This window comes from Rhamphochromis sp. 'chilingali', assembly GCF_963969265.1.
Source record: "Rhamphochromis sp. 'chilingali' genome assembly, chromosome: 21".
Taxonomy (NCBI): domain Eukaryota; kingdom Metazoa; phylum Chordata; class Actinopteri; order Cichliformes; family Cichlidae; genus Rhamphochromis; species Rhamphochromis sp. 'chilingali'.
The window spans coordinates 29730861-29757086 of NC_137949.1; the positions used below are offsets into that span (position 1 = coordinate 29730861).

General features: G+C 40.4%; 3 protein-coding genes across 5 annotated transcripts; 2 read left to right on the plus strand and 1 right to left on the minus strand.

The window, feature by feature from the left end:
• Positions 1-229: 229 nt before the first annotated feature.
• On the plus strand, positions 230-14605 carry pgfb (placental growth factor b). Of its 2 annotated transcripts, XM_080870014.1 has the most exons (7): positions 240-1036; positions 10520-10556; positions 11641-11837; positions 11952-12031; positions 12340-12369; positions 12453-12509; positions 12607-14604. In XM_080870014.1, exons 1-7 carry the CDS (start codon positions 974-976, stop codon positions 12626-12628), a joined length of 486 nt encoding a protein of 161 aa, XP_080726140.1. In that variant the 5' UTR covers positions 240-973; the 3' UTR covers positions 12629-14604. The 2 variants fall into 2 exon arrangements, with proteins under 2 accessions (XP_080726141.1, XP_080726140.1); XM_080870015.1 differs by lacking the exon at positions 12340-12369 and having other exon boundaries at positions 230-1036; positions 12607-14605.
• Positions 14606-15344: 739 nt separating this feature from the next.
• cipca (CLOCK-interacting pacemaker a) lies at positions 15345-22082 on the plus strand. 2 transcript variants are annotated; one of them, XM_080870113.1, is made up of 4 exons: positions 15345-15480; positions 16886-16997; positions 17400-17569; positions 18697-22082. In XM_080870113.1, the coding sequence occupies exons 2-4, from the start codon at positions 16892-16894 to the stop codon at positions 19480-19482; spliced, it is 1062 nt and encodes a 353-aa protein (XP_080726239.1). In that variant the 5' UTR covers positions 15345-15480; positions 16886-16891; the 3' UTR covers positions 19483-22082. The 2 variants fall into 2 exon arrangements, with proteins under 2 accessions (XP_080726239.1, XP_080726240.1); XM_080870114.1 differs by having other exon boundaries at positions 15351-15485.
• Positions 22083-22198: 116 nt separating this feature from the next.
• zdhhc22 (zDHHC palmitoyltransferase 22) lies at positions 22199-26088 on the minus strand. Its single transcript, XM_080871294.1, has 3 exons — positions 26021-26088; positions 23737-24294; positions 22199-23318 (listed from the first exon to the last, which is right to left on the minus strand). The coding sequence occupies exons 2-3, from the start codon at positions 24290-24292 to the stop codon at positions 23041-23043; spliced, it is 834 nt and encodes a 277-aa protein (XP_080727420.1). The 5' UTR covers positions 24293-24294; positions 26021-26088; the 3' UTR covers positions 22199-23040.
• Between the last annotated feature and the right edge of the window lie 138 nt (positions 26089-26226).

The window sequence follows — 26226 nt, forward strand, 5'->3', positions numbered from 1 at the left end:
CACTGAAGAGTAAGCCTGTGTGTCAACAGAATAGGAATCTCCCTTTTCTGCCTTTGCAAACTTGAATAAATAGACTCAGAGGAAAATCTCCGTGCACGAGCAATGAGTCTACCATCCATGTCAGCAGTTAAAAGATCTCCAAATGTTTACCCAGCCTGAATTGCGCTCACAGAATGTCGCAGGCACTCGGAGGATGTTTCTGTGTACGCTCTATAGTTTAAATCACCTGCGGTGTATAGTCTAGAATTGCACTACAGCATCACAAACTAAATAAACTACCTTTTTATGTTGCAGCTAAAAGGAGGAAGCTGTAAAATGTCATCAGTAAGTTGTATGTAGACAGATGCAGCAGGGCAGAGACCAAGACAAAAGGGGAGGAGATTAAACGGTCTTGTGAAAAGGTGGCGCGGAGCAATTAGACGCAAGTGCTTCTCTCTGTCTTTCTGCTGACTGCAGCTCAGAGGAGGACTGGAAACTGAAAGTTGTTGGCACAACTTCATGCGTGATTTTTTGAAGCGGATTCCTTACTTGGAGATCTTGGACTGAAAGCTGCTCACTGAATATGCGTCGTCACATCTGGCGTTCACGCTTTTATTTCCACAGAATCCGTTTTTAAGCTCATATTAAAGGAAAACGAGACACAAAAAGTGTGTAAATGTGAATATTTATCAGTTTCTCCTTTTTTTGTTAAAGTATTATTGTGTTGCCTCCTCGTCACCTCCACTTTCTCCTGAGGGGCCTTATTCATTAGTGAGCACAATCTACTTCATCAGGTTACACGCGCGGAGCTACGTGACTCCACTCATTCTCCGCGCTACTAAACCGGGAGCAGATGACTTGGAAAATCCCTGGCAGCGAGTTTTTTTCTGTTTGCTTCTGTTTCTGAGTATTTTGGGACTTTTGTTGGATTTTTTTTTTCCGCCACTATCTCCATCGGGAGCCATCGCCACTCTCCACGCACAGACGTCACGAAATGTTACTGGGTTTTGTCATCGGGACTGTGGTGGCGCTTTATCTGCAGTTCTCACCTGCACAGGTAGGACGTTGCACGCTTCGGTGAAACTTTACACTCAGAAGCAAAATGAGGGGATTGCTTGTTTCCCCCACTCTCCCCCCTCCTCTCCTACTTTGCACTGAAACCACAGAGACTTTGGGTTGAGATTTTCACACGCTGCTCGGTTTATTTTGTGTCTGCTTTGTCCACCAGTAACCCAGCAAAGTAGCAAATAATGCACCTCGTTATAGAATGATAAATAAAGCGCCTATTGTTAGGTCTGCTAATAGCCTCGTTTAAGTTCAAAGTGTAACCTACATATGAAACGCTCGAGTCATCAGAAGCCAGTCAAGTGATAATGATCTATTGTTCTTTCTCATGCTGCTTTGAATGAGCGCCATCGGGCACCCCTCATTCATAAGATGAAACGTGACAAACTGCATCACTCTCTCTGTGGAGCAAATGATGCAAGGTGACTCACTGTTATACTTTGCAAAGCTTGCTAAGCTCATAATTACAGCCGCATCATACTTTAAAAGCTAGGTTCACAGACATGGATTATGTTATATTCCCACTCTTGTAGGCTATGGTGGGATCTTTTTTTCGGTATAAATTTCCATCAAGGGGAGCACTCTGGTCGTCATGTTGGCGATATGTTCTCTAAATGGGAGATTGCTGTGTTTCTTTCCAAGTAGTAGATGTAGCAGATCCTGGAGCTGCTTATAGTCTGAAAGTGTATTTAGTAAAACTGGATCATGTTAAGCTTGCAGGCACCTGCAGCTTTCCCTTCTTGTGCTTTCTTAGAAGGACACGAAGAGAAGGCAGCATTCTTTAACTGCTTTATTCCAAGAATAACAGTAATGAAGATGAACCAGTGTGAGCATGTGGAATTCAATTAAAAGCATAATTTCAGGGAAGCCGTATCAGTGTCAGGAGTTAAATCGGCCTACAAAGCTGGTCTGTTCTGTTGTCTGGCGTCGCCTGTTATTCTCTTAATGAAAGTATGTCAGAACAGGGGAAACGGTGAAATTGGAGTGAGGAGTCATTCAGATGCCTGTGTTGTGCCAGAAATACCTGTAAGAAGATGTGTCATTGAACATTCGGACTTGTGCCACCGTATGCTTCAGCCCTTGAACCTATTCAGTCTCTGATTTCCTTCCAAGGTGGCTGGGGACTTTCAGCTGTCTCTGATGGCTTTTATGTTTAATGCAAAACCAGGCAATTCTCTTGTCCATTCACTGCCAGTGTCACACTTCATACTCTGCTGCTTTCCTGTTGAATCAAGTAACACCCCCTTCCCCTTTGCAAAGCTGCAGGCCTCACATAGAGGTACTACTCGCTGACTCAGCCAGGCTCTCAGGGTTGGAAAAAAAACAGATTCCCAAACCCAGAGACTTTGCAGCTGTTGCTTAAGTTGAGAGTGAGTGGGAGAGGCATGAGTTTACCACATTTCCTTTAATCCTCATAATCAGCTCATGGCCCGGTTAGTCAAAACAGGAGTGACAAAATCCAGGGGCCTCAGTGTGTAGCAGGTTAGATGCCCTCTGCTGCACCCAAAGACTGATGGCCAATGTAACAGATCAAACATCTAACCTGACCAATTAGATGTCATACAGTATGTGAAGATTTGACCTCGGGATCCCTGCAGTTGCTGGAAACTTATTTGCATTTACTGATCATTTGTAAATTTAAACGTTTTCTTTGTTTTCCTGCTTCAATACAATTCAACTCAAACCAGCAGCTCTTTTCACAAGTTCACACACCAAGTTATGTCTGGAAATACAGACACTAGACATGTGTCTGGGAATCACAGACCAATAATTTAATAATGATTAGCTTTCCTAACTGTCACAGCTGTGAATCATGTGGTCAGTTACAGCTGTGGACAGCAGAGAAGCTGGAGTTGACTTCAACTGTTTAATACCGTCCTGCATGAGATTTATAGTGTAGTCTGTGTGTGTGTGTGAATGTGTGTCACATACAGAGGGCGAGTCTATCATTACTGCATATATCAGTAGTTCACAGCAAGTTAAAAGAAGGAGTGTTTTCCCCAGTGTTCTTGGGTAATTGTTATAAGACAGAAGAGATATAAAGAACCAGTGAAGAGGAAAAGATTGGCTGGATTAAAGGCTGTGTTCTGCTATCTCGCTATGTTCCATAAAAAGGGATAAGATGACTAAAGACAGATGGCTGTGATTCGCAGCGAAAGCCTAGCTACACCCATCTCTCCACCTCTCGCTATTCCTTGTAGTAATCCCATGCTGCAAATCAGTGGTGTGATAACTTTTATCACTAACACTGGTGTGTTATGTTAGAAGCATGGTGACATGGTGTCATCGGAGAAAATGGAAACAGCGTAGTATAAAAAGATGTATGTAAATAGTATTTTTTTTTATCATAAATCAACACTGTAACAGTAGGTGTATTCTGCTGATGTTGATTCCCATTGAAATGAGCAGGTCAAACTTCCAAGCTTTGTGGCTTGTCACTGAGGGTGGAAGCACCTGGGTTTCCCTTCTCAACAATAGTGGCCGCTTTGTCACCCTTTTATGAAATACAGTACAAGCTCCATGCCATCCACCAGGTGTTTTACACATGAACTACAAACAGAGTTCAGTAAACCTAATATTACTTTATGGGAAGTACTGTATATGGAAAAGATTATTGGTTTTAGCCAAATCTCTTGTTATTTTGTACAGTGTATTTCTTGGGACAAAGCAGTCGTCTATTTACTGTATTATTGGCAGACCTGCATGTACAGTACAGTGTGTGTTTTAACCTGAAGTTACAGTAGTAGGACTACTGTGAAACCTGCCTATACATTGCTTTTAAATACCTGTTGCCTCCTGCTCATTTGACAGCTATCCCTGAGTTAGATCAAAACCACTGGAATGCTCTCCGTACAAAGCCGATCTCTTAGTGATCGTAGTGATTGTATTTTATGCTTGCATAAACAGAACCAAACCTGAATGGCATTTGGCAGCATTTCCAGGTGAAATAACTCATGTCCTGAAGATTTGGACATGTGCACAGCTCGCAATTTTGGTCAACTTCTGAAAAAATATTTTTGTGATTATGTTATGATGAAGCTGTGGAAAAAAATAGCAAAGGTTGAGGATTATATGCCTCACTGAAATGCAATTATGAAATTCTTTGAGTGACTTTTTAAATTGTATAACAGATATGGGGAAATTATGCCTAACCCATGTGTTATTGCCAGAGTTCTGATGAAGATCATCACTTCATCGGTACACCGTGTTTCTGTGCCTCTAAAGGCAGTGAGCCTCAGCTTCTGCTTTTGTATTCATAAGGACATGACGCCACACAGGTGTTTCCTTTAAATCACCCTCCGCACCAAAACAATACTTGAGACTGGCCATCTGTACCGCACGCATGTGTTTGTGTTCAAGTCAGAGCAAAGAGCAAATGTATAATCAAACATTAAGTCGACTGCTCCCTTCCCGCCGTGGCTTACTCTGTCTTACGCTTAGCACATCTTCCTGTGTAGATCAGATGTCTGCACGGGAGTCCCTGCAGTGGTGGTGACCTGCTGACTGCCCCTCTGTGTTGTTGTGGTACTTCTCCCTGGTTGTAATGTCCTAGCCCAGGGGAGAGTTGCAATCGCAATCAGGAAATATGGAGTTCTCCTTCCTCCAACAGAGGAGGAGGAGTGGTTGTGCTCAGGGCAGCTGTCTACTCAGCTAGCTTTAATCTCCCATCTGGATGTAATTTACTGTGGTTTACAGAACAGCGTTTACTGTAATGGAGACCACAATTACCACCGGTCAGCTTATCTCAAGACTTGTCGTGTGTGTATGTTTGCGGACAGGGTGCACAGTTTACACAGTGGTTGTGTGTTTTTGTGTGCGTCCTTGGGGAGACATTTATGCATGCATTAATGGACTTATACTGGGGAAATCGTGGTTATCTAAATTAAAATTTATGCCGACCCTTACCTCTCCCTCATCACTTGATCCTATTTTACTTCTTGTTGTTTTTTGACTAGACGGCAATGCCAAAAAAAGCAGGATTGTTTTCAAACTTCAGCACTTAGGCTTGAAAAGGGTTGGTTTGGTTGTTGCACAAACGATACCTATTCTTTTTGTCAGCTTTCATACAACAAATCTCTTTTTCTGCCGTATCTCAGCAGCAGGATCCAGTGCATGTGGCTCCAAATTGAGAATGGGTCTGCCTGCACATGGATCCACCATATTTAATGTAAAGGGCAGACATGACGATGTCAGTGAGTCTCATCTATCTCCCAGCAAGAACACTTAGCTTAGCTGTATGCATAAAATCAATTAAAATGCATTTATTCTGAAATCTGGCAGTTATGCATGCCTATTTATGCTACTTTTTTGTTTGAATCTGTGTGATCTATGTGTGTTTGTGTACTTACATGTGGAATAACTCGTGATTTCAAAGTCTCTCTGATGATTCAAGGCATTGCTGTGGAATGTTTACCGCATGCTCCAATGAAGTTTTTCAGTCTTTTGGCTATATCCAGTGACCACCTAGAGACTGGGTACTTCTCAGTCCTGTAATAGCACCGCTGTCAAAAGCTGACCCGCCATGTGTGTACAAAAGAGAACCGGTCTTTTTTGTAGTGGTGGAGAGAGTGACTTCATGCTCCACGAGAAGGCCATGAGTTAATGTTGTGGCCATGGCACTGATGACGTGGAATCTGGTTAGCAATAAAGGGCACATGAGGAAGATCAGTAAAGCATCATTTCTAACTTATTGAGTATCCACTGTCCCCCCTTCTGATTGGCTGCCTCCCTGAGAAAACCAAGTTAGGGCTCCACGTCCTCTGTGACATAATACAGATACAAGAGTAGACAAAATTTGTCCAAAGAAAATGAGCATTTAAAGCCGTCTGCAGTCTGAGACTTTGGCTTACAGTGATTACTTGTACGTATTCTTGACCATTTAAAATTTAAAACCTTTGTTATGATTTATGCAAACTTCTACCACTGTACCAAAATATGTGAGAGAAAATAAAGAAACACAAGATAAGTCCACTTAAAAATTCCCTTGTTATGCGTCTTCAGAATCACCCAACTGCCAGACTACTTATATTTACTCATTTCATTTAGTTTACTGTCATTCTTTACCTCATTTAGCAAACCCAGTCAGTCAAGTTATCCAGCTTGACTGAACTAATTAATGTAAAAGCAATTACAGTTTGTCAGATGGTCAAAGATTAAGGGGACTGCCTAGAGGACTACAGTTTACTACTACAGCCTGAATACCATCAAAGCAGGAGATCCAACGATACATGTGTGCTAATCAGATGACCTAATCTTTAGTCAACAGAAGCAATGAGTCAGCATTAAAACTGCATGTAATATGGCAACATTTTTTGCAGAATAACACATGAAAAGTTGTTTTTCAGCCGAAAACTGTAGAATGTGGTCGGCTTTCTAATGGTGGAAATACAAGCATGTTGTGAAACACTCATTCCTTTCAGTGTCTTGGCTCCATTGTGAATAGTATGAATTAAATCCTATTGTATTGTCAACCACAAGAGATATAACCTAAAACGCCCTACCAGCATGTGAAAAGAAAATCTTACTGCAGGCTTTAAGATAGCCGTCTATTACTTTGTGAAATCTGAACAATGTATGTATGGGACGCTGGTTACTGATAATGATTAATTATTACTGTTTTATACTGGAATACTGGAATGACGTGAAAGCATTTAATTGTGATTTATAGCCGCCTTTAGAAAACTTCCATTTCACTCTGCTGGAAAACAAAAGCATGCCCCACCCTTACTCTTATGCAATCCACTGGAGAAGACGAACCTAACCTCCAAGCCTTCAGAATAGGCTTTTCTATCTAATAACCCTAAATTGGTTTGGGAACCTTTGTATTTGATCTGCCATCCTGTTCTTTCCTTATGAAAAATACATTGTGGAATAAGCTGGCTGGACTCCAGATTTTTCTGGCAGAGGGCCATGGGTACCTGCTGTTTACCTCCTCCCCCACTTGACCCTCAAAGCTGAAACATCTTCTGACAATTATGCTGGGTCCCCATCATGTTTTAGGTTTGCTCCCTATCCACGCTGCCCTTCCTCTGACAGATGGAATAAGCAAGGAGGTTAAAGATGACGCATTTCAGCTGTGTGGGACTGCAGAGTAATGAGGCTTGGGGCCTCTGCGGCCCAATGGCAGGAGCCCAGGGACGCAACAGGTCCTCTGATTTGACCTAGAGTACAGCACAAACTCTTAACCAGCAGTAGTAGGAACAGAACCTTATAAACAATGTTTTATTTCAGCTACAACTACTACAGACAACTCAATCCATACTCGCTTTCTCCAGCTGATTACTGAAATACTGAAGCACACTGCGCCACCGTAAAGTACTAAATGTCAAGACCTGAAAGCATTTTGTACAACTACAGTAGCCAAACAAGGGTGTGTTACTTATGGAACCTTGTAGATGCAGTAAGAAAGGTTTCTCTGGCACAGGAATAGCTGGAAAGTTTAGGCACTTAATCACTGAAAGGTCCAAGTTATGTTTAAATAAAATGTCAATTACCAGTTACATAAAGCTTAAAGGAGATGTGGCATCCCAATATTTTTTTTTATCTTGCTAGGATCAAAGATTTGCTTACGCGTGTCCCATCAAACATTAGTTGAGAGATGGAGTACACCAGCTTTACAGAGCTAACACTGAGAGAAGCAACTATTCACCTACAGCTAATGTAGGATCACAAATGATCTTCGCATGCATTATCTTTGGAACATGGAGGAAAATAACACATGCATATGTAGACCATGTAAAGTCACCACACCTGTAGAGTCCAAGCCACTGCACTGCCATGTTGTTTCCAATCCAATCAGTACAATTCTTTATAACATATATAATTTTATATTGGTCTTTTTTCTGAAATTTTCAAAATAAACTAATCGTTTGTTGATAATGATGGTAATTGTTAGGTCCTGATCTTTGATTCCTCTATTAACATACAGTACACATTTGCATTCATTCATTCTTTATATGGTGGATTAAGATTAGGATTAAAAGTAAGGACGCGATGGGCCGTTATTAATCAAATCAAATGTAATCCATGGACTTTTCTTTACCTGTTTGATACATTCACATATGTACCTGTATATGAATTGACCCTCCAAAGCTGTTGCTAGTTTTTATGTATTGCCAACGTTTAAGTCTTGTATATAGAGTCTATAAAATATAAGACTATAATTTTAATCTTTGTGTCAGACTACAGCCCAGAATATTTAATCCATTTTATGAAGCATAGCTTTTTTTGTGTTAGACAGAAACAGTCTGTAAAACTCATTTACTGGAAAGACAGAATGGATGTTTCTGCTTGTGTGTAATGGTAAAAAGAGGAGGGATTTTCTGCTCTTAATTCCTTCTTGATATTTCAGCACTTTCTGTCAATTGCAAAAACCCAGATGTTGTACATACAAGTGAAAATTCCAATACAATTGACAAAGAGGAGAAGTATTGGGTTATAAACCAAGAACAGATGAATTTAGTCTAGTCATGTCTAGTTTATTTCTATAGCCTTTAATCAAAGGTCCTAACACCCACATTATGAAACCAATAAATGATAATGACACATGGTAACGTTACACTCTGAGGACAAGTAAACTCCCTGAAAAAGGTCACCAGGGAACAAAATGTAAGAAACATTCAGGACTTCACAGAAAGCGAGCATGCTTTTAGGATTAATGACACATTGAACACATTTATTAATGTGAAACAGTCCCCCTTTCCACAAGAGCCTAATCACCCCCTGTCACCATGAATCATACAGTTAACACTCTAAGTGCATAAGACGGAGGGAATTGCTACGTGAGGATCCTCATGAAGCCTTTTTAAGAATCTGGTGGATTCTTTTGGGCAGCTCATTCCTCTGCTCTCCACCGCAAAGGGTACCAAAGATGTTTCCTCATCATGTCGAGGCTTAACCCATGACCAAGGTTAGAAAATCCTCCAAAACCTCAAAACGTTCAGAGAGGCAAGTGAGGCCAGAGCCAAAAAACCCTTGTGATGTGGAGCAGCCACGACACGCAAAAGGGTGGAAAAGGGGAAGCTGATCTTATGCCAGTTAACGTTGGACACGAGATTCATTTTATCAGCCTGCCATTGAATATAAAATACGCTCAATGGGCCTGAAAATGAAAGCAACTTTTGACAATAACTGGAACTGAACTGTGACTTTCCCATGCTGTGCTTAAAGAATATTCTGCAAGTAGAGCTTATATATCCTGCTGTGTTTCAGTGAGGCTGACACAGCCCGATGGATGCTACACTATAGAACAACTCGGCAATCATAGCAACAGCTGTAGATTTTAGCCAGAAGAACAAGAACAACTGTGTTGAAAAACAGGGAAGATGCCTCAACAGCTCCCTTTGCCCAGAAAGGACTCTTGAGTGATATTTGTAGTCTTTAATACAGAACGCTGTGCAGCTCAGAGGACAGGTCAGTTTCTGACACTCATGTCAGTGACAGTTTTACGGGAACTGCTGAAATGTTTGCAAGTGTAAATGCATCATCATCATCATCATTAAACCGGGACATTCCTCTTAAATCACACTGTTTGGAGGGGGGAGGGAAGGATGAATACAGCAGTATGCTGACAGATACTATCCTCATCCTGAAACTAATTTTGGTTCATAACAGGAAAAGGATGGATTTCAACAAAGCACAGATGGTGCATAAAGCAACAGTCTTTATTGCCATCACTCGAGGAAGTCCTTGTCAGGCTGGTTGCTGTTGCATGAAGACTTTTTGCTCCAGTATCATTTGTCCCACTGCTATTGTCTACAAAAACATTGTTACACTATGAATGTGATCCGGCATGTGTCATAGAGAAACTCAAGTCCAACACCAGTGACGAGGAGAATCTGCGGAAGCAGGTTGTCTGCCGCCTGTCCTGCACTTCTGCCGGAGGGTATTTTATCAAACATAGATTTCCCTTCCTGAGATGGAGTCAACCAGAGGTTTTGTGTTTTCCCAGGCGAATGAAAAATTCACTCTGTTTATCATGGGATTATGGGAAAAAATCAAGACGGAGGAGGAAACAATCAATGGGAAAATAAATAGAGAGCTGAATGTTACACCACAGGAAACAGGTTTTGAACCTAAACAGTTGGGCACACTGTAGATATATATGAAGACCTCTATCTGCTGCCTGTCCAAAAGACTCATCCCCAACAGAGTGGGAATGACCTTCCACTTTGGTGTACTGTTGTTCCAGCTATCGCCACCAGAGGATGAAAACACTGGTGTCAGACGTTAGTGTAAAGGCAGGCTGACCTCTCTATGTGTATAAAGGTTGTAGGCAATAGTGTTTATATTTGAGTGGGTGGGTTAACAGTTTGGATTAGTTTTATATAATGTTGTTCATGTTTAGGTATGTATTTAATGTTTCTGGCTTATTGCCAGTACCTGTTTCACTTTCATTGTCAGTCTTGAGGCTCGCTGTCACATCCTGTCAGACCACAAATAATAATTCTGGATCCCCACGTTTTGTGTTTTTCAGAGTCTTCCCTTGGCAAGTATAAACAGTACAATGGAAGGTAAGGAGTTCTTCAAGTTTTAAGCTTTTAAGTCTGCATGTCCTGGATAAAATGAGTTAATAAAACTTTCTTCGAGAGAGTAGCTCTGACTCTTTAGTTACGCTGTATTTTCTACAGTGTTTGTGGTTTAGAGAAAACAAAAGGGGGAGACTAGAGTTTAACAAAAATATATTCCCTCGTTGTGCTCGTCACACTTAGTTCTTTACTCTTGCATGCTGGTTAGTCATCGAATTTCATCTGAATATAGAGCGCAGCAGAGCATGTCTAGGCTAGCAACGATTACTCAACTGCTGACCTTCTCTCTTCATATCCTTTTGCTCCCTTACATTGCTATACATTAATGCTAATTAAAGAGGAATGCACTGGTAGAACTTGCAGGCAGAAATGACTGCATGGACGTCTAAGAGCCAGATCAGCAGAAGGCATGCAGTCCACTCAAGAGGCACTAACTGGCCATTGAACTGTCCCTTTGCACTGTACTACATTACAGTTCGTGGCCTCATCTCCTTACCATGGATGCTTCCCCAGCCGTCTCCTCCCAGCCTGTCTGCTTTTATAAACAGCTGTTGTAGTGTAAGGCTCCATTTGGTGACCTCTGAGGGTCACCACAGTCCCAGAGGTGCCTGCGGGGCAACTCCAGTTCCAGATCCAGCAGGGTTCTGTTCATGGCCATGTTCCCAGTGTTTGTTTTCTCTTACTTCTCTGTTTGGCCATAGTTGTCCCTGTTCTTCCTCCACAGTCTCCCCAAAGCAACTAGGACACTTTCACACATGTACTCCCACAGGAAAGCACACTGTACATTAAACAAATGTTTCTTTCCCCCTGAAAATGAAAACAGGATACATACTGGTGTATAGGTTTCTGTGTACAGGGCATGAAAGCATATCATTGCTGGATTACTGAGCTAATTACCAGTACTGTTTGTGTAGAACTGTATCATCTTTAAGTTTAGCTTTTTTAGCTGTCAAATATGATCGATGTTGTCACAGTAAGACGAAAAACTGATCGCTAACCAAATAAAAATGCAGAGAAGTCCCAGAAAAAAGATGGCACTGCTTTATACTTTGCCTACTCTTATTCACAGTGCTTGTGTTTGAAAAAGTTTGGGGTCGCAGCTTTTGCCGCACCATTGAGAAGCTGGTGGAGGTGGTGCAGGAATACCCATCGGAGGTGGAGCACATCTACAGCCCCTCCTGCGTTCCCCTGGTGAGGTGCGCTGGCTGTTGCGGAGATGAGAACCTGGAGTGTCATCCCACTCAAACCACAAACGTTACCATGCAGGTAAGACCTAAGTGTTGTGCAACATAAGTGTGAGTTATAACTCGTAGCTGTGAGCGCTTCATGAGATCGTTTTGACAAATCTCCGTTTCACCTCCACCCCTCCTCCATTCCCAGCTTTTGAAAATCAGGCCATCAGAACAAGGTCAAGAATATGTTGAGATGACGTTTGTGGAGCATCAAACATGTGAATGTAGGTAAGAAAAAAAGAAGGGTGTTGTGACATAAGTTATTGATAAGTATGAAAAATATAAACCCCGTCTCCTGGAAGTCATGTTTATGTTTCTCATAGATTCATCTCCAAAAACTTGAATTGAATACCTAACAGAAAATAAAGTTGTTTTCCTAAAGATTCCTGCACTGTCGACACACTATCTGCTAATCGAGTTTGGTCATTAATAGCAGGCAGCATAAACGTAACTTCTAGAAGACTGGGTGACTCTCACAGACTTTTAAATGTTGTACCTGGACATTCATGTTAATTTATCGAAACCTTTGCCCTCAGAATCAGGAAACCTGTTGTGAAGGTTCCAAAGTAAGGGAATATTCTTACAATATCAATTTTGCTATTTGTCAAAAAACGCAAGCTTTTTTTTTATAATTTGGTTCTTGGTTCAGGAAAAGGCGAAGAGGAAGGAAGAGGAAGGAGAGACAAAAAAAGAAGGAATGTGACAGGTGAGGGGCACACGGGGGGGAGAAAACGTTCACATATCCACCATTTTATCTTATTACAGCTTTTAACAGAGGCTACGTTATCACTTGTGTTCTACAGGTGCCAGATTCCTCGCAGGTAACTGCAGTGGCGACCCAACCCCCTGTTGCAGTGTGGCTCACTATTTGTTTCCAGCCCAGTGGGAGCATCAAAAGTCTCCTTCACTCATCTATCAATACTGTGTCTGCAGCAAGAGACTCAAACAGCTGGGTTGATTTGCTGACATGCCCTTATGCTGATGGGCAGGGTGTTTTTGTAACGACAAGGTTTAACAGGAAGTGCGTTTTGACTGGTGGAAACACTGCTGTTACAAGCCTGAAACAATGGACATCCCTGGGAGCCAGTGCAATGTAGAACCAAACAGACTGATGTCTTCTTTTTATGCTAGGTATTACTGTATCGGTTATTATTTGTCAAATCCTTTGGTATTTAAAAGAAGGTTACACAGGTAAAAAAGAAGAAAAGTCTATATTTATTAATATAGTTGGACCAGAGAACACCTTGTGGACTTGATGTGCAACTTCTTTGTACATGCGATAAGGAAATGTCTCCCTCTAGTGTTTATGGAAAGTGTTTTTAAACCTCTATATTAAAGTATTTTGCAATCAGATCATCATCATATCTGAGATCTGTTCCAAAAGCCATTGTTGCATAATTGCTTGTTGTGTATAAATCAAACTCTTTAACAGCATCATGTGACCTGAATGGGAAAACAACATTTAGCAGAAATGTTCATAAAGCGAAGATTTTCCCAAAACTTCAAACTTTCCATATTTATGGAATCCAGCATACAGATGTTCTCCTAACAAGAGGCTAATCTTGATTATCTGGCCCATTCATCTGAAATGAACATATGGATGCACAGTGGGTGTGGCGAGATCAACGGCAACCGGCACATTCGTGTTAAAATAATGAATACACTTATGTTTGAGTAGCACACATGTTTTTGCAAGAGTAGAAATTCCTCGTTTCAATTTTTTCATTTATAATTTTGATCAAAACATCCTCGGATATTTCAGCTCGCCCATCATGCATTTCCAACTCAGGACCAAATACCCATGCGTTGCTTGTTTAGTCGCTCACAGTAAACAGGTTGCAGTTCTATGACAATACATGAGCCTTCAGGAGGGTATTTGAGGTATGCAGATTGAATTAAATACTGTACAGAGGGGCAGTGCACATCAGAGGGTTGGACCCAGTTTTTGGCAAACCACTCATTTTTTCTCGAGTGTCAGTCACAAGGACATAACATACGGTGCACGTTCAATGATACACTACTTCACTCTGCCTGTGCCTGTACTTGAAACATATCAAGGACCATACAACTAATACCCACAAGGCTTCCTTTGAATGCCGTGGAATATTTGGTGTGGCATGTTTCTTACTGTCGTGTAAGCAAATAAGTGAAATGTGAATTCAGATTTAAGTATTCCAGTGGGATATATCCAGTATACATTGTCTTATCTACTTGTCAAAGTAATGGTTGTGGAGGAGGCTCGAGCCTGCCTGTCCCTGACCTTGGACAGGAAAGAGGGTACACTCCAGACAGCTCACCGGCGTGTCTACGGAATAAAAATTCTTAAAGTTGAAATTTAAAAACAGTGCTATGACAGGTTAAAAGTAATTGCACTGTATGGAGTGCTGCAGCAACAGGGGAAAGCTTGAATACAAATTATTTTTGCTTTTTATAGCCGTTAAAACATCATGTAAGCCCTCAAAATCTTTTTTTATTAGATTCCAAGCTTGAGCTCCCACATGTAAAAGCATTAGTTACGGTCTCAAATGTTCATCCCATATGCTGTGTGCAGCTGAACAGCACAACCTTGTGTCCAACTGGTGACTCAACAATCCCATAATCCCACACCACAGGTGTCATCCTCTGTTTCTAGAAACACTGCAACATGGAAGGGATGAAGTTTCGTAGATATGTTAAATGGCGTTTGTTTGTTTGTTTGTTTGTTTCATGTATAACATAAAGAAAATCTATGAAAATGTAAAAATAGCATTTTGACTGACGTAGTGTTTTATTTCATTTAAATATTTATTTTGTAATAAAACTGTTATGATTGTCGGCTTGTCTTGTGTAATTCTTTAGTAATTCCAGTTGTATTCAATAATTATATACCAGTAGGCAATCCTAATAGATGTACCAACTGCTGGCAGTCTTAATCTGTTTCACATTATCACAAATAATAGCAAACTATATGATAGGCCGTTTACATTTGTAGGCTAAAATATCAAACACGGTAGATTTTTTTAAAAAGACGTTTTTCAGCCTAAACAACTAGTCTGATGGGGTTACGCACACCATAGCGTAACCCCATCAGAGCATAAGTCTCAAAACAAGCTCCTCTTTCGCCAACCCCAAGAATAAAACATGTACTTCACCCGTTTCCGTAGCAACCTTTATGTATCAGGTTATTAACGCCCTTAATAGTGTCTCACAGGGAGTTGTTGTTCCCGTCACAGCTCTTAAAAGTACACTTCTTAAAACCACCTAAATTACAACCACTAAAAACTGGACTTATAACCCCATCATCTGAAAACCCTTACTTACTTTTAGAAACTTATCCAGGAGGTTGCCGTAACAGACAATAAAGTTGCAAATGTGTTTTGTGCTTTTTTGTTAAAAAAAAGATTTAAAAAAATATGATTATTATTTAATACTTTCAGAAATGTATTCCATAACAAACTAATTCACAGCATGAATACTTAAATGCAAATGATTTTCTGTCACCGATTTGTTTAAAACCATATCTGCGTGAATGCGCGCACGTAATTGTGTTTACCTGTAAGACCGCGTGGAGGGCGTTTATTTTGTAGAGCACATAAGTAGAGCTGGCGTTAGCAACACGGGAGTTGGGTGGCTTTAACTAGCCACATATTTTCAAGCTACTAAAGTCGGATTTTCGCTTTGAAGCAAACGACGTCTTGGTAAGGTTTGTCGAAATTATGCTGGTACTCATATTGCTTATCGATCTCGTGATAGCAAGAGTTCTGCTCTAAAGCTAAGGTAGCTAGCAGCTAGCGTTACCCAGCTAAATGAATAGTAAACAGATAAAACATACTGTCGATGATAGCAGCTAATGTTGCTTTCCATATTTTGTTATTGCAGAAGCACATTTGTGTAACCCTAAAGCTGTGTGTGTGTGTTTGTGTCGCGTACGTTGTTTGACGTTAACGGCCAATGTTGACAAAGTTGCGTGTATAGCAAAACAATGCTAGCTGTAGCTAGTTAAGAAGTTATAAACGCTGGACTGGTCAGCATCCCAGCTTTATAACAATGATTGTCTGCACGGACTTCTTTATTTGTTGTTTTTGCTGGGTAAGTACGACATTGTTTTGTTTTGTTTTTTTAAAGTGTGTCTTGCCATGACTAGCCATCGCAGTGAGTGGTTGTGGGAGGGTCACAGGCCCTTCATCCAATCGTTCAGCTCGAGTTTGTAAAATGGGAGACGTAAGGCAGATAATAATACGCTTTTATGATGTTTTAATCTGTTTATTATGCAGCTTAAAACATTACGTAATCCCGTTTGTGGGTGTGCGCCTGCTCTTTTCAGTATGTTGAAAAATAAATACAGTCATGTACAGTATGAATGCAAAGTACAGGCCTTAAACGTGAAGTGATGATCAGTCTTGTAAACAATTCAAAGTAGAAGCTCTAAAAAGACAGATTACGTATTAACTAGAGGTGAGTGTTTATACTGTGACTGTTGTGCTTTTAGTCATTATACACTGTAAATCGTATATAGTAATGAATTACTATGAAAAAATTATAGGCAAGGACAAATTAAGGGAACAACCTGAAGCCTTGGCCCTGCTGTGTCTGAGTGGCCACCTTTATCTTGTGATTGTTTACAATTATAATTGGCTGCTGTTTATTTATTTGTTCCTAATTTATATTTTATATAACTAGATTGTCACGTAAGATATGACATGTGAAACAGGTAGGTTTGCTAAGGCCTAAATATTGTAGTTTATAAAGGTTTTTAAAATGTGTAAATTATTAGCAAAAACAATCATTGTGACCCATCTGTCTGTAGCCAAAGATCTTTAAAAAGTCTCAATGTCTTCCATAGCCAAATAGGATAATGTGTCACCTGTCATGAAAAAAATCCAAAGAAATGGAATATTACTGTTTTAAAATGGACATGCTACTCATAGATATTTAATATTCTCTCCTTCCCAAGTCACAGAATGGATTTAAAAATAAAGAAAAAATGTCATCAAACTGTATCACAAACTTGCATAAGACTGTCCTGGAGAAATTAAGTTGCAGTTATTTAACTTCGTCTGTCCATGTGTTTTTGTTTTTTTCTTTTGTTTTTCTCCTGGATAGACCATCATGAACCGGTTTAATCAACCAGGCAGTCACAGGACTCTGCCGTTCACCCGGACATCGCACCTTGGAACATGCAAACAAGACCTGGAAAGAGATTCAGGCTTCTCAGGTTTGATTTGCTTACATTCAAAAAAAAACTAGCATGCCTTTTAAGTCTTGTGATTGTGCAAAATATTCTTGATTTTGTCTGAAAGAACACGTGTCTTGACCTGGGATATAATTAGCCTTTATATAATTACAAATAATGTCTATCAGTTCATGAACAAGGTCGACCCTAATCAAATGTGGAGATCTAGGTCACATTTTCTATGTAGGTTATTTACAGTATGGGGGTTGACCTGAATTTGATTTAGCCCTTCACATTAAGATGATAGTATCCTTTTTCAGACACGCTACAGATATTTATCTACATCTGCCACTGTTTTCATACAGCTAATGTTTTTCCACACAGAGCAGAAGCCTTTCTTTTAAACATGATGAGCCTCATATATGTGTCGTGTTGTCCTCTCAGATGCTAGCTCGGAGTACCTCAGCACAGTCGAAGTGACTGACTCTGAAGATGCAGCAAGAAATGGGTCAATAGTCAGCCAGGAGCCAACTGGTCCACAGGTGGCTGTGATGGGAGGTTCATACACTGGACTGTCTCCAATGATCATCATGAACAACTTCGTGTTAAAGCAGGTAAAATATTTCAATATTTGTCTGAACAGACTACTGTGTATTTCATTACTCTTAGAGTGTTTTATTGCTATATTGTCTTTGAGCTTTAGTGCTCAATGGAGCATTGTTTGGCTCAGAGTGTTTTGTACTCTGAACTTTTAGAGAAATTAGTTAAAAGCTTAATTTTGGATGGAGTTTATTAACTCAAATTGAGCATTCAGATCTGTCTGTGCATGTTGTGGGTAATGTTGTGTTTTAACACTTTCCTTAGACTGTGTATGATCTGGGGCTGGGCAGTTTTCTTTATAATTCAATTGTGCTATCCTCTGAGATCAGCAAAAGTGATATCAATGCTGCTGAATTGGTGGTGGGTTAATGTGCACTCACTGAGGTAATAATATCCACTCCCAGTAAGTCATACTTTGTACCCCAAACACACCAAAAGCAATAATGCTACTGTTTGATGATGATTCAGCCTTTCATAATTAGAGTTTATAATAGAACAGTTATTAGCTGAACAGTGAAAACATTATTACATCATTACCTATAGCTGCCTCTCCTTTAAAAAAAAAAAAAAAAAAAAAAAAAAAAAAAAACTTTTGGGGGGGGGCTACAATCCTCCTAAGTTGTTCAGTCTGTGTTTACTTGTGTAAAATCTCTCACCACTCTACACAAGGCTCTCACCACACACAGTGGCCTCTTTCACCGACAAACACACACATACACCCACAAAAGTTGAAAGCGTGAGATAAACAGCGAACCCGGCAAGCACTCACATGGAGCTCTCGTTTAAATAAAACCAACAGATATAAACACCCTCTGTTTTGTCTCACTTTGATATTATGATGATGGTTCAGTGTAGCAGGTCCTCCCCCTAACACACAGACACACTTAAGTCATTCATCCATTTCAAAGTGGAAGAGAGGCCTCTCAAGTATCTTATTATAATGCAGAGATGCCAACAGCAGAACTAACCAGACGCATTAAATGTAATATAAATGGAAGCTTGACAATCCCTGAGATCATCGACTATAACCCTGTAACTCTGTCATGCACTTTATGTTTAACAGCTACCATATTATAGATAGTATAAGAAATGTTTTATAACATTAAAGGTCTGTTTGTTTGTTTTTTTTCTTATTTTCTAGCAATCATCCACAGCTCCAGCAGAAAAACAGTGGAACTTTCCTTCACCATTGGAAATAATGCCTCAGTCACAAGTGGTTCTTCTTCAACCCATGCTATCAAATGACAACAACAGCTCTCCTAAGACTGGCTCTGAAAACACACGTCAGTCAAAAAGCTACATGCCCATCCTCAAATCATATCCCAAAATTGCCCCGCATCCCATGGACACACCCACTAAGAGGGTAGGATCCTCAAGGGTGAGGGGGAGTACAGCAGCAGGATATAACCAGCGACAGAGGAGGCATCATCATGGCCACAGGGTGTACAGCACCCCCAGCCCCCTGTCAGCACTGCAGATGACAGCCCAAACCACATCCAACTTTGAAGCACCAACAAACCAAGCACAGAGTCAAGAGCAGCTTATCAAGTCTTTTTCCTCACAGGTAGGAACCAGCTCCCTGCCCTCCTACACAGATGAATTTAGGACTCTAGCAGGAGACAACAGGATGCTTGATGACGAATTCGAGGATGAGGACTCGATGCGCACTAATAAGGAGAAGCGCTTCAGCAATACCTACAACATACTCAACAAGTCCGGCTTGCTGGGGATCACCATGCGCACAAAGCAGCTGATCAAAGAGAATAAGCGCACCCAAGACCAGCTGCAGCAGCTTCAGGAGCAGACGACTCTGCTGCTGGAGGCTCTGAGCAGTGGAAACCCACAACTCTGGACTAAACTCCAGCTTTCTCTCCAGGACACAGAAAAGGAACAGTGGGGGGCGAAACCGCAGAGCATCCTAGCTTAAAATATGTACGGACATAATCAGTAGTCCTGAATCTGGAGACGAGGATTAATCAGGAGGCCACAGGGGGATTTAATAAATGTGGATAAATTGTGTTAAATATACTCTTGAACTAAACTTTAAGCTTTCAGACCTTTATCAGTAGGCTGTAGGTATTAATCACTTTCTGCAGCAAAGTTAAGAAATTAGACAGTTTTGGAGCAGCTGGTTGGATATAAAACTAAAGGTCTGTCTCATATTGCATGTTGTTGTTCCGACGACATCAGAATTGATATTACTCCAGGACCGTCACTTCAAACGACCGGTCACATTGTTGGGATGCAGTAGCTCTGCAACTTCGTGATAAAGGATTGTGAAAAACCAGCAGAAGTGATATGGGAAGTCAAAAGCTATTTTCAGCCGCTCCATTGTCACAAGGGTCCCCACAGTGGGTAGTTCCACATGTTTGATTTGGCAGAGTTATTATTCCAGATGCAACCCTAAAGGGGATTTCTGTCTCCAACCTAAATATCATTACGGAGTTGGAGAATGGGAATTCAGAAAATGTGACATAAAGAGCAAGAAAGTCTGTATAGATGACATATCAGGGTAGATGAATAGGTTATATTCAGTCATATAGTGCTGATCTGCCCAGCCAAACATCTTCACAGGATAGCAGTAATTATATTTGCTGCTTGTGGTGACATTTCCTATACTTCTTACCCTTAGCAGTGTCAACAGTGACTGGGCTAGTAGAGCAGAAGATATCATTGGCATGCGTAACAAGCGTTTGTGTTTTTGCTCTCAGTCCCAGAAGAGGAAGGCAAAAATTTGCACTGCTGGTTTAAGCTTAGGCAATGAAACTACATAGCTACATTTATGGGGAAAAGGGGGGTTGCAGTTGTAGTTTTAACTGCATGTTAGAAAAGGGCAGAGTCATTTGCTCTTTTTCTCTTAGTTGCACAGTCGTGACGCAATAATGTGATCGGTCCACAGACACTAAAACGCTGACATCAGATCGTGCTGAGGTCGAAGCAGCCGTTCTTATGAGATGGGAGTTAGGAAGCATGCTTGTATTTCGAACCCTTGCCTATAATGAATTTTCTTGCCTCTTCTGTTTCAAAATAGCAAGTATCACTTGCAATAGGGCTATGGCTTCTGTGTCAAACTCCTAAGTGTAGGGATGCACTGATTGTGAAGTACTGACACCAGTGTTTAGCCGATAGCCCAGGCTGATACGTTTTTATTTTTCTCTTTGTTTTGTTGAAAAGTTGCAAATGTTTAAAATTCTTTCATACTTTGTCACGCTACCTTTTCTCATTAAAACCAGCTCAAAATTGATGGCACACTGTAGATAAACACTGGCCTCTCACTTTGATAAGTGTTGTCTTACGTGCTGAGAAGCCAGTGGTCATCCACATGATTGATTTCAGTTCGTAATGATGTTCGGTCAATATATCGGTGCATCCCTACTTGATTGCATTAATGCATGCCTTACAGCACATACAAAGACACATGGGGTTTACTCCTTATACGTGGCATGAATGTTGCTAGTGTGGAGAAAGTATGAGGGTTATTTACTTCTTAGATCAAATCCATCTTTCATCTTTAGTCAGCAGGTTCCTGTGATCTTTGTTTTTCTTTATCCTTTATTTCTAAACTGGTAAATCAAACTGATAGAGCTGATGCATCTTTTGTAGGAAGTGTCTTTTCAAACGGTGTCTGATTCACAGAGAGTTCAGATGGCTTGCTAAATCGTAACAGTTTGTTTTTCGTTTAATGGAAGTTTATTTGGTGTCAGTATTATTTATTTGTAATGATGTTTCTGACCAAGACTAAAGTTGTGTGAATACTGTAAACAGAGATTATTGTACGGATTTGGCCAGTTCTGGTAAAGTAAGCTTCTTTTTTTTTATTACCGTATTATTATTATTAAATAGAAACTTCATACCTACAGCTTGTAGCAGGTGATGTGCTGTAGCTATATAACTGTGTTGCCTTTGGATTTGTTGCTCTCATGTTCATTCCTGCTTTAATTTTTGCTTATTATTTAGTATTAATTTAAACTTTAAAACAATGAAGTGGGCTTGTTTTGTTTCATTTCTCAGATTTCTGAGTTGCCTCTAAACATAAGCATAAGATAATGTGAATATAAATGTTTATCAGAAGCCCTGCACCTCTTTCTTTTTTTTTTACCGGTAAGTTAATGTTGTATGTTATGTCGATGCTTGAGCAGCTAAGATTTCTTTATTTCTTTTTGAGCTTAATTTGGGAGAAAGTTTAATATACTTAAGGGTTTCCAAAGATTTATTCTTCTTTGAAGTTGTATAACCACCCACAGTGTGGTTAGATAATGCATTCAAAGTTACAGTATAGAAATCATAAGCACAAGTTAAATATTAAGTCTAGGTTCACTTTGATTTGTTTTCAGGACCACGATTTGCATACCCCAACATTAGTAATTAACCTGAATATTAAAAATGAATCAAAAGCAGTCTTGGTTTTAAAAGGGCAAAAGGAGGGTGGCAAATTATTACAGTTTGGATACTTTTTTTTTTTTCTGATATTGTCAAGTGTGCTTCGTGTAAAACTGTTGGAAGACCAGTGTGTCATTATTAAAGACAATAATTAATCACTTGCTGTGATTTGAATACTTTTATTGGTATAACAGGAATAGACAAAATATCTCTAGAAAGTATACTTATTGAAACCCAAAACCTGTTCGACATGAGCAGTGTATTTGTAGCTGGAGTCACAGAATAACAGTGAAAAGTCCTTAATAATAATATTATTATGCAGAGCGCCTTATTATTAGCAGTGTAGTGAATACCTCATCTTTGGGGTCAGCTATAAGCAAATAAGAAATGACTTTATGGCACATTGTGAATAATAACACTGGATAATCGAATATTAATCATCTTCCCCACCCATTTTCCAAAGGAGCATTCCCTCTTCACACTGCCTGAGTCACATTACTTTGAGTAGAGTACATCAGGCTAAACATGTAATTGTCACAACAGTATTGTCAAGCCCGGCAGTTTATGCTGCAGACAAACGGCTTCTTTGTCTGATAGCCCTTAACGACAAACGAGAGTCATTGTCACGAAAACTACTCGGAGTTTCCTGAACGGCGCTTTGTAGCATCTTAATAGGATGTGTGGAAGAATATTGCACTTTGATAATCTCAGAGCACCGCATGGCACAGGCTGTCAAATAATACAAAATTGCAAAGCTGTGAAGGCATGCAAAGCCATCTTTATATTTTGATGCAAGCGTTTATAGTAGCGTAAGTAAAACTGCTGGATTCCCAAAAATGACCAACTTATTTGTCTTAATATTGCCTTTTTAAAAAGCTACCTAAAGGATACACTTAGACTACACGCTTATTTCACATTGCTTGTATGGCTCCTGTCCTTAAAGGAATGTGTGCTAACAGCTATTTCACAGACTATTTGAAACGTCAAAAAGCATCCTCTCTGTGTTCAAAATCGTTCCCCACATGGGTCTTTAGACAGCATTTTCTACAACATGTGTCACTTTTTTGACCTGTGAGGAGCTATTGTTACGATATGAGGTTTTTCTTCAGTCCTCTTTATGGGCATCTGCGTCTTCAGAGCACGTCTCTACTGTCTGCACAGGCAGTATAAGACCAAGCATCCAGCGGGTGCCAAAGACGTCCTTGAGGTTAGCTCTCCAGGGGTTGCAATTCTCTGCAAGTTGCCCTCTCTGCATCTGACACCATGTCTGCCCCCGGGCCACCAGCAGCACCTGCTGACAACAGAAACCTGCACACACCAAACCGATGCCCAGCCACACGTACAGCATCAGCACCAGGAACAACTGCAGGCCTGAGATTGTTCCTGTGAGGAGATATTGAGGAGGAGAAATTACTGTCGCATATATTATTGTTAGAATGGTGGATGGTTGTAGTAAAGAAAAGAGTATTAAATGAGGTCAGTGTATATACAAGTAATACCTGTTAGCCTGAAGCTCAGGCAGACTGACCTAAATGCTTAGTTTAAGACCATTTTGATCTCAGTGAAAGCAAATATCATTAGTGTGGCCTAGCTTTGCAAAAGCCCTGCCGCCGTGCTGTTTTAACCTTCTGTTTGCAAAGGGCATCTAATCAGGACAAAGTTAGCTGAACGTGCATGAACTGAGAGGCTGCGCCAAGATCCAGTTTGTGAATCATGCAAACTCTAGCAGACTCCAACAATAAAAATATTGAGTTGTTAATTGGTGTCCCCTCTGCGATATCAGCTTTAATGGAAAACTCACCCATGAAGAAGTAACCAGTGGAGAACGGGAGAAGAGTCAAAAAGGTCAGGGGGTTCTCAAAAGAGAGAGAGTACTCCACTGTTAGAAAGGCCACGCCAAGAACCAAAGAGTATAAACATGTGCAGGATGTGTAGATGCAGAACATGATGAAGTAGCGCATGTTTTTGTTGCCGATGCAGTTTCCAGTGAAGAAACAGTGGTGGTCCCTCTTAAGGATAACCTTCTTGCAAAGTTTGCAGAAGTGACGGCCGTTTAGGAGGTAGTGCGCGTCCACTTTATCTGAGCAGTGAGGTGAACACACTGGAATCACAGTCTCGTTGGCACTCTCAGCTGGGTATTTAATAGTCATTATGTAGTTCCCTAACGCATTGAACATCAAGAAAAGGAAAATAACTGTATGTAAAACTTTGGACCCGTCCAGTGATGTACCCTGACTTGGGAAAATTGTTGGAATGAAGAAGCCAAAGTGAAAAATGAAGGTGACTGCTGTAGCCGTAAAAAAGTACGCAGGTGCTACAGCGTTGAGAAGTCTCAGTTTTAACATCCGGGTGAACATATCTGTGTGGGAGCAAAGAACACAGTTAGCAGTGCAAGTGCAAGTAACTGTAAACGTAACTGCGCAGAAGTTTCTGGTCAGTTTGAAATGTTCTTTCTTCTGAAAGCAAAGCACGTTTGTTTGTATCTAATATAACAAGAACAATGACCCAAAATGGTCTAAATCACAACTAATGGTCTGTGGAATCATAAATGATTTATCATTTTAAATGGAACATGATAATAAATTGAATGAAATGGCCTGTTTACATCAACCACCGCTCTTTCTGTGCACATTATGTTACTTAGTTCAAGTTTATTGTGCTAAAAGTCTGAGCATGCGTAGAGAGCTGAACACAGTTGTGGTCAGAGGTTTAGATTCACTCATCATGGGCATCATACTCCCTTTACAAACCACCTCACGTTGGCTTGTATGGGTGTTTATCCTTTTTTAGGTAAAGGCCCTGATGCTTGCACAGTTTTGTGGAGGGAGCAGTACTTCCTGTTTTATAAAATCTGTTCTTGCTCTCTCTCTCTCTCTTTTGTTTTTTTTTTTTTAAGGTTACTGCATGGATTAACCTCTTATTCCTTAAAGCAAGGACAAAGTGATCATTTTCCAGTCCTTTTTTTAAATTTAGAGACTATAATCAGACTGAGACAGCCAATCCAGGCACTTATTTAGCCGCACTTATTGCTTCTCCAATCAGCACACTATTTTCAGTTGTGCTGACATAATTGGAAAATGGTTTTTCTAATGACTAATCAGGTTTTTAATATAACAAACTTGCATTAGGAAACACGAGGTGCCATCAAACACGCATTTGCTGAAAATAGGTCTCTGTATGCAAACACAGGTATTCATGATGAATCACTCTCAACACTTTTTACCAATTTCATGTTAGATGCAAACACAAACGTGCAGCCAAAACAGAAGATACTATAGTACAGTTTTAGCAAATAGACAAAACAAATTCTCAGCTTATGAGGATTGCTAAGTACCTAAAGAATTGGCAGTGCTGTTTGCAATTTAAGGGGCATCAATAGTCTTAATCCAGCAGTAAAGTCATTTACTTGTAGGGAGATTATTACATTAAGATACTTGAATTAAATAGTAGCAAATTGGAGGGAATGACCCTTCCAAGGACACAGTTTGGTCTGAGGAGAGATCAGGTAGTTCTTCCTTTCCATTGTGTCCAAGTGCTTGTTCACAGGGGATAACTGTTTAGTTCTATGTCTACTACTGAATGCTCTTTACCTGACAATTTGAAACCCTGAAATAAATCACACTGAATCCAAACCATTTACAAAGAGCACAGTGCAGAAATGTGAATAGAAGAGAGAATGTAAGCCTGCCGCTTAGAGTTAAAAACTAATTTCTGAGCAAAGTGGGGGTGGGGGACTCCCAGGGGCCACTGAGAATAGCAGTAATGTCTTATCCCTCCCTCTGTCATCGCATAACCTGCAGCACTGAAGGATTTGCAAATCACAAGATAGCAAACGACGAAAAGGAAAGAGGGCGGTCTCGCAGACCAAATTTAAAAGTTGGTCTTTACGTCCCTCATTAGAGGGCATCGACACTGTGGATGCTACAGAAAACAGAAAGCATTTATAATATAACTGTAGTTATCCATCTCCTTCGTGTTCTGTTTTCTTTCAGAATTACATTATATCGTTTCCAGTATGTTAATGATTGCGCCAGTAATGTTATTTGCCCATAATTTCATCTCCATGGCGCGACGCATCTGCCTACCTGCAGATGTCAGAGAGCGGAGGAGCTGTCCTTTCAGCACTACGGAGCCTCGGAGCTCAGGAGCTTCTTCAAACGCACACAAGAAGGTTTCTTTGAGAGGCACTGACGTCGTTTTTACATCACCACATTAACTCCTTTGTCTACCGCCGCCTGCTGGTCCGGATGCGTCTGTGTTCCTCTTTTTCTTCACGTGTCCCTGTTAACAA

What these genes read in the sequence shown, in the direction of transcription:
- zdhhc22 (XM_080871294.1), bottom strand. Translation starts at nt 24,292, where the DNA reads ATGTTCACCCGGATGTTAAAACTGAGACTTCTCAACGCTGTAGCACCT. An exon ending in CACTGGTTACTTCTTCATGG is followed by an intron (nt 23,319 to 23,736) that starts GTGAGTTTTCCA and finishes ATCTCCTCACAG; the next exon opens with GAACAATCTCAGGCCTGCAG.
- pgfb (XM_080870014.1), top strand. Translation starts at nt 974, where the DNA reads ATGTTACTGGGTTTTGTCATCGGGACTGTGGTGGCGCTTTATCTGCAG. An exon ending in CCACAAACGTTACCATGCAG is followed by an intron (nt 11,838 to 11,951) that starts GTAAGACCTAAG and finishes CTCCATTCCCAG; the next exon opens with CTTTTGAAAATCAGGCCATC. An exon ending in AAAAAGAAGGAATGTGACAG is followed by an intron (nt 12,510 to 12,606) that starts GTGAGGGGCACA and finishes TGTGTTCTACAG; the next exon opens with GTGCCAGATTCCTCGCAGGT.
- cipca (XM_080870113.1), top strand. Translation starts at nt 16,892, where the DNA reads ATGAACCGGTTTAATCAACCAGGCAGTCACAGGACTCTGCCGTTCACC. An exon ending in AAGAGATTCAGGCTTCTCAG is followed by an intron (nt 16,998 to 17,399) that starts GTTTGATTTGCT and finishes TTGTCCTCTCAG; the next exon opens with ATGCTAGCTCGGAGTACCTC. An exon ending in ACAACTTCGTGTTAAAGCAG is followed by an intron (nt 17,570 to 18,696) that starts GTAAAATATTTC and finishes CTTATTTTCTAG; the next exon opens with CAATCATCCACAGCTCCAGC.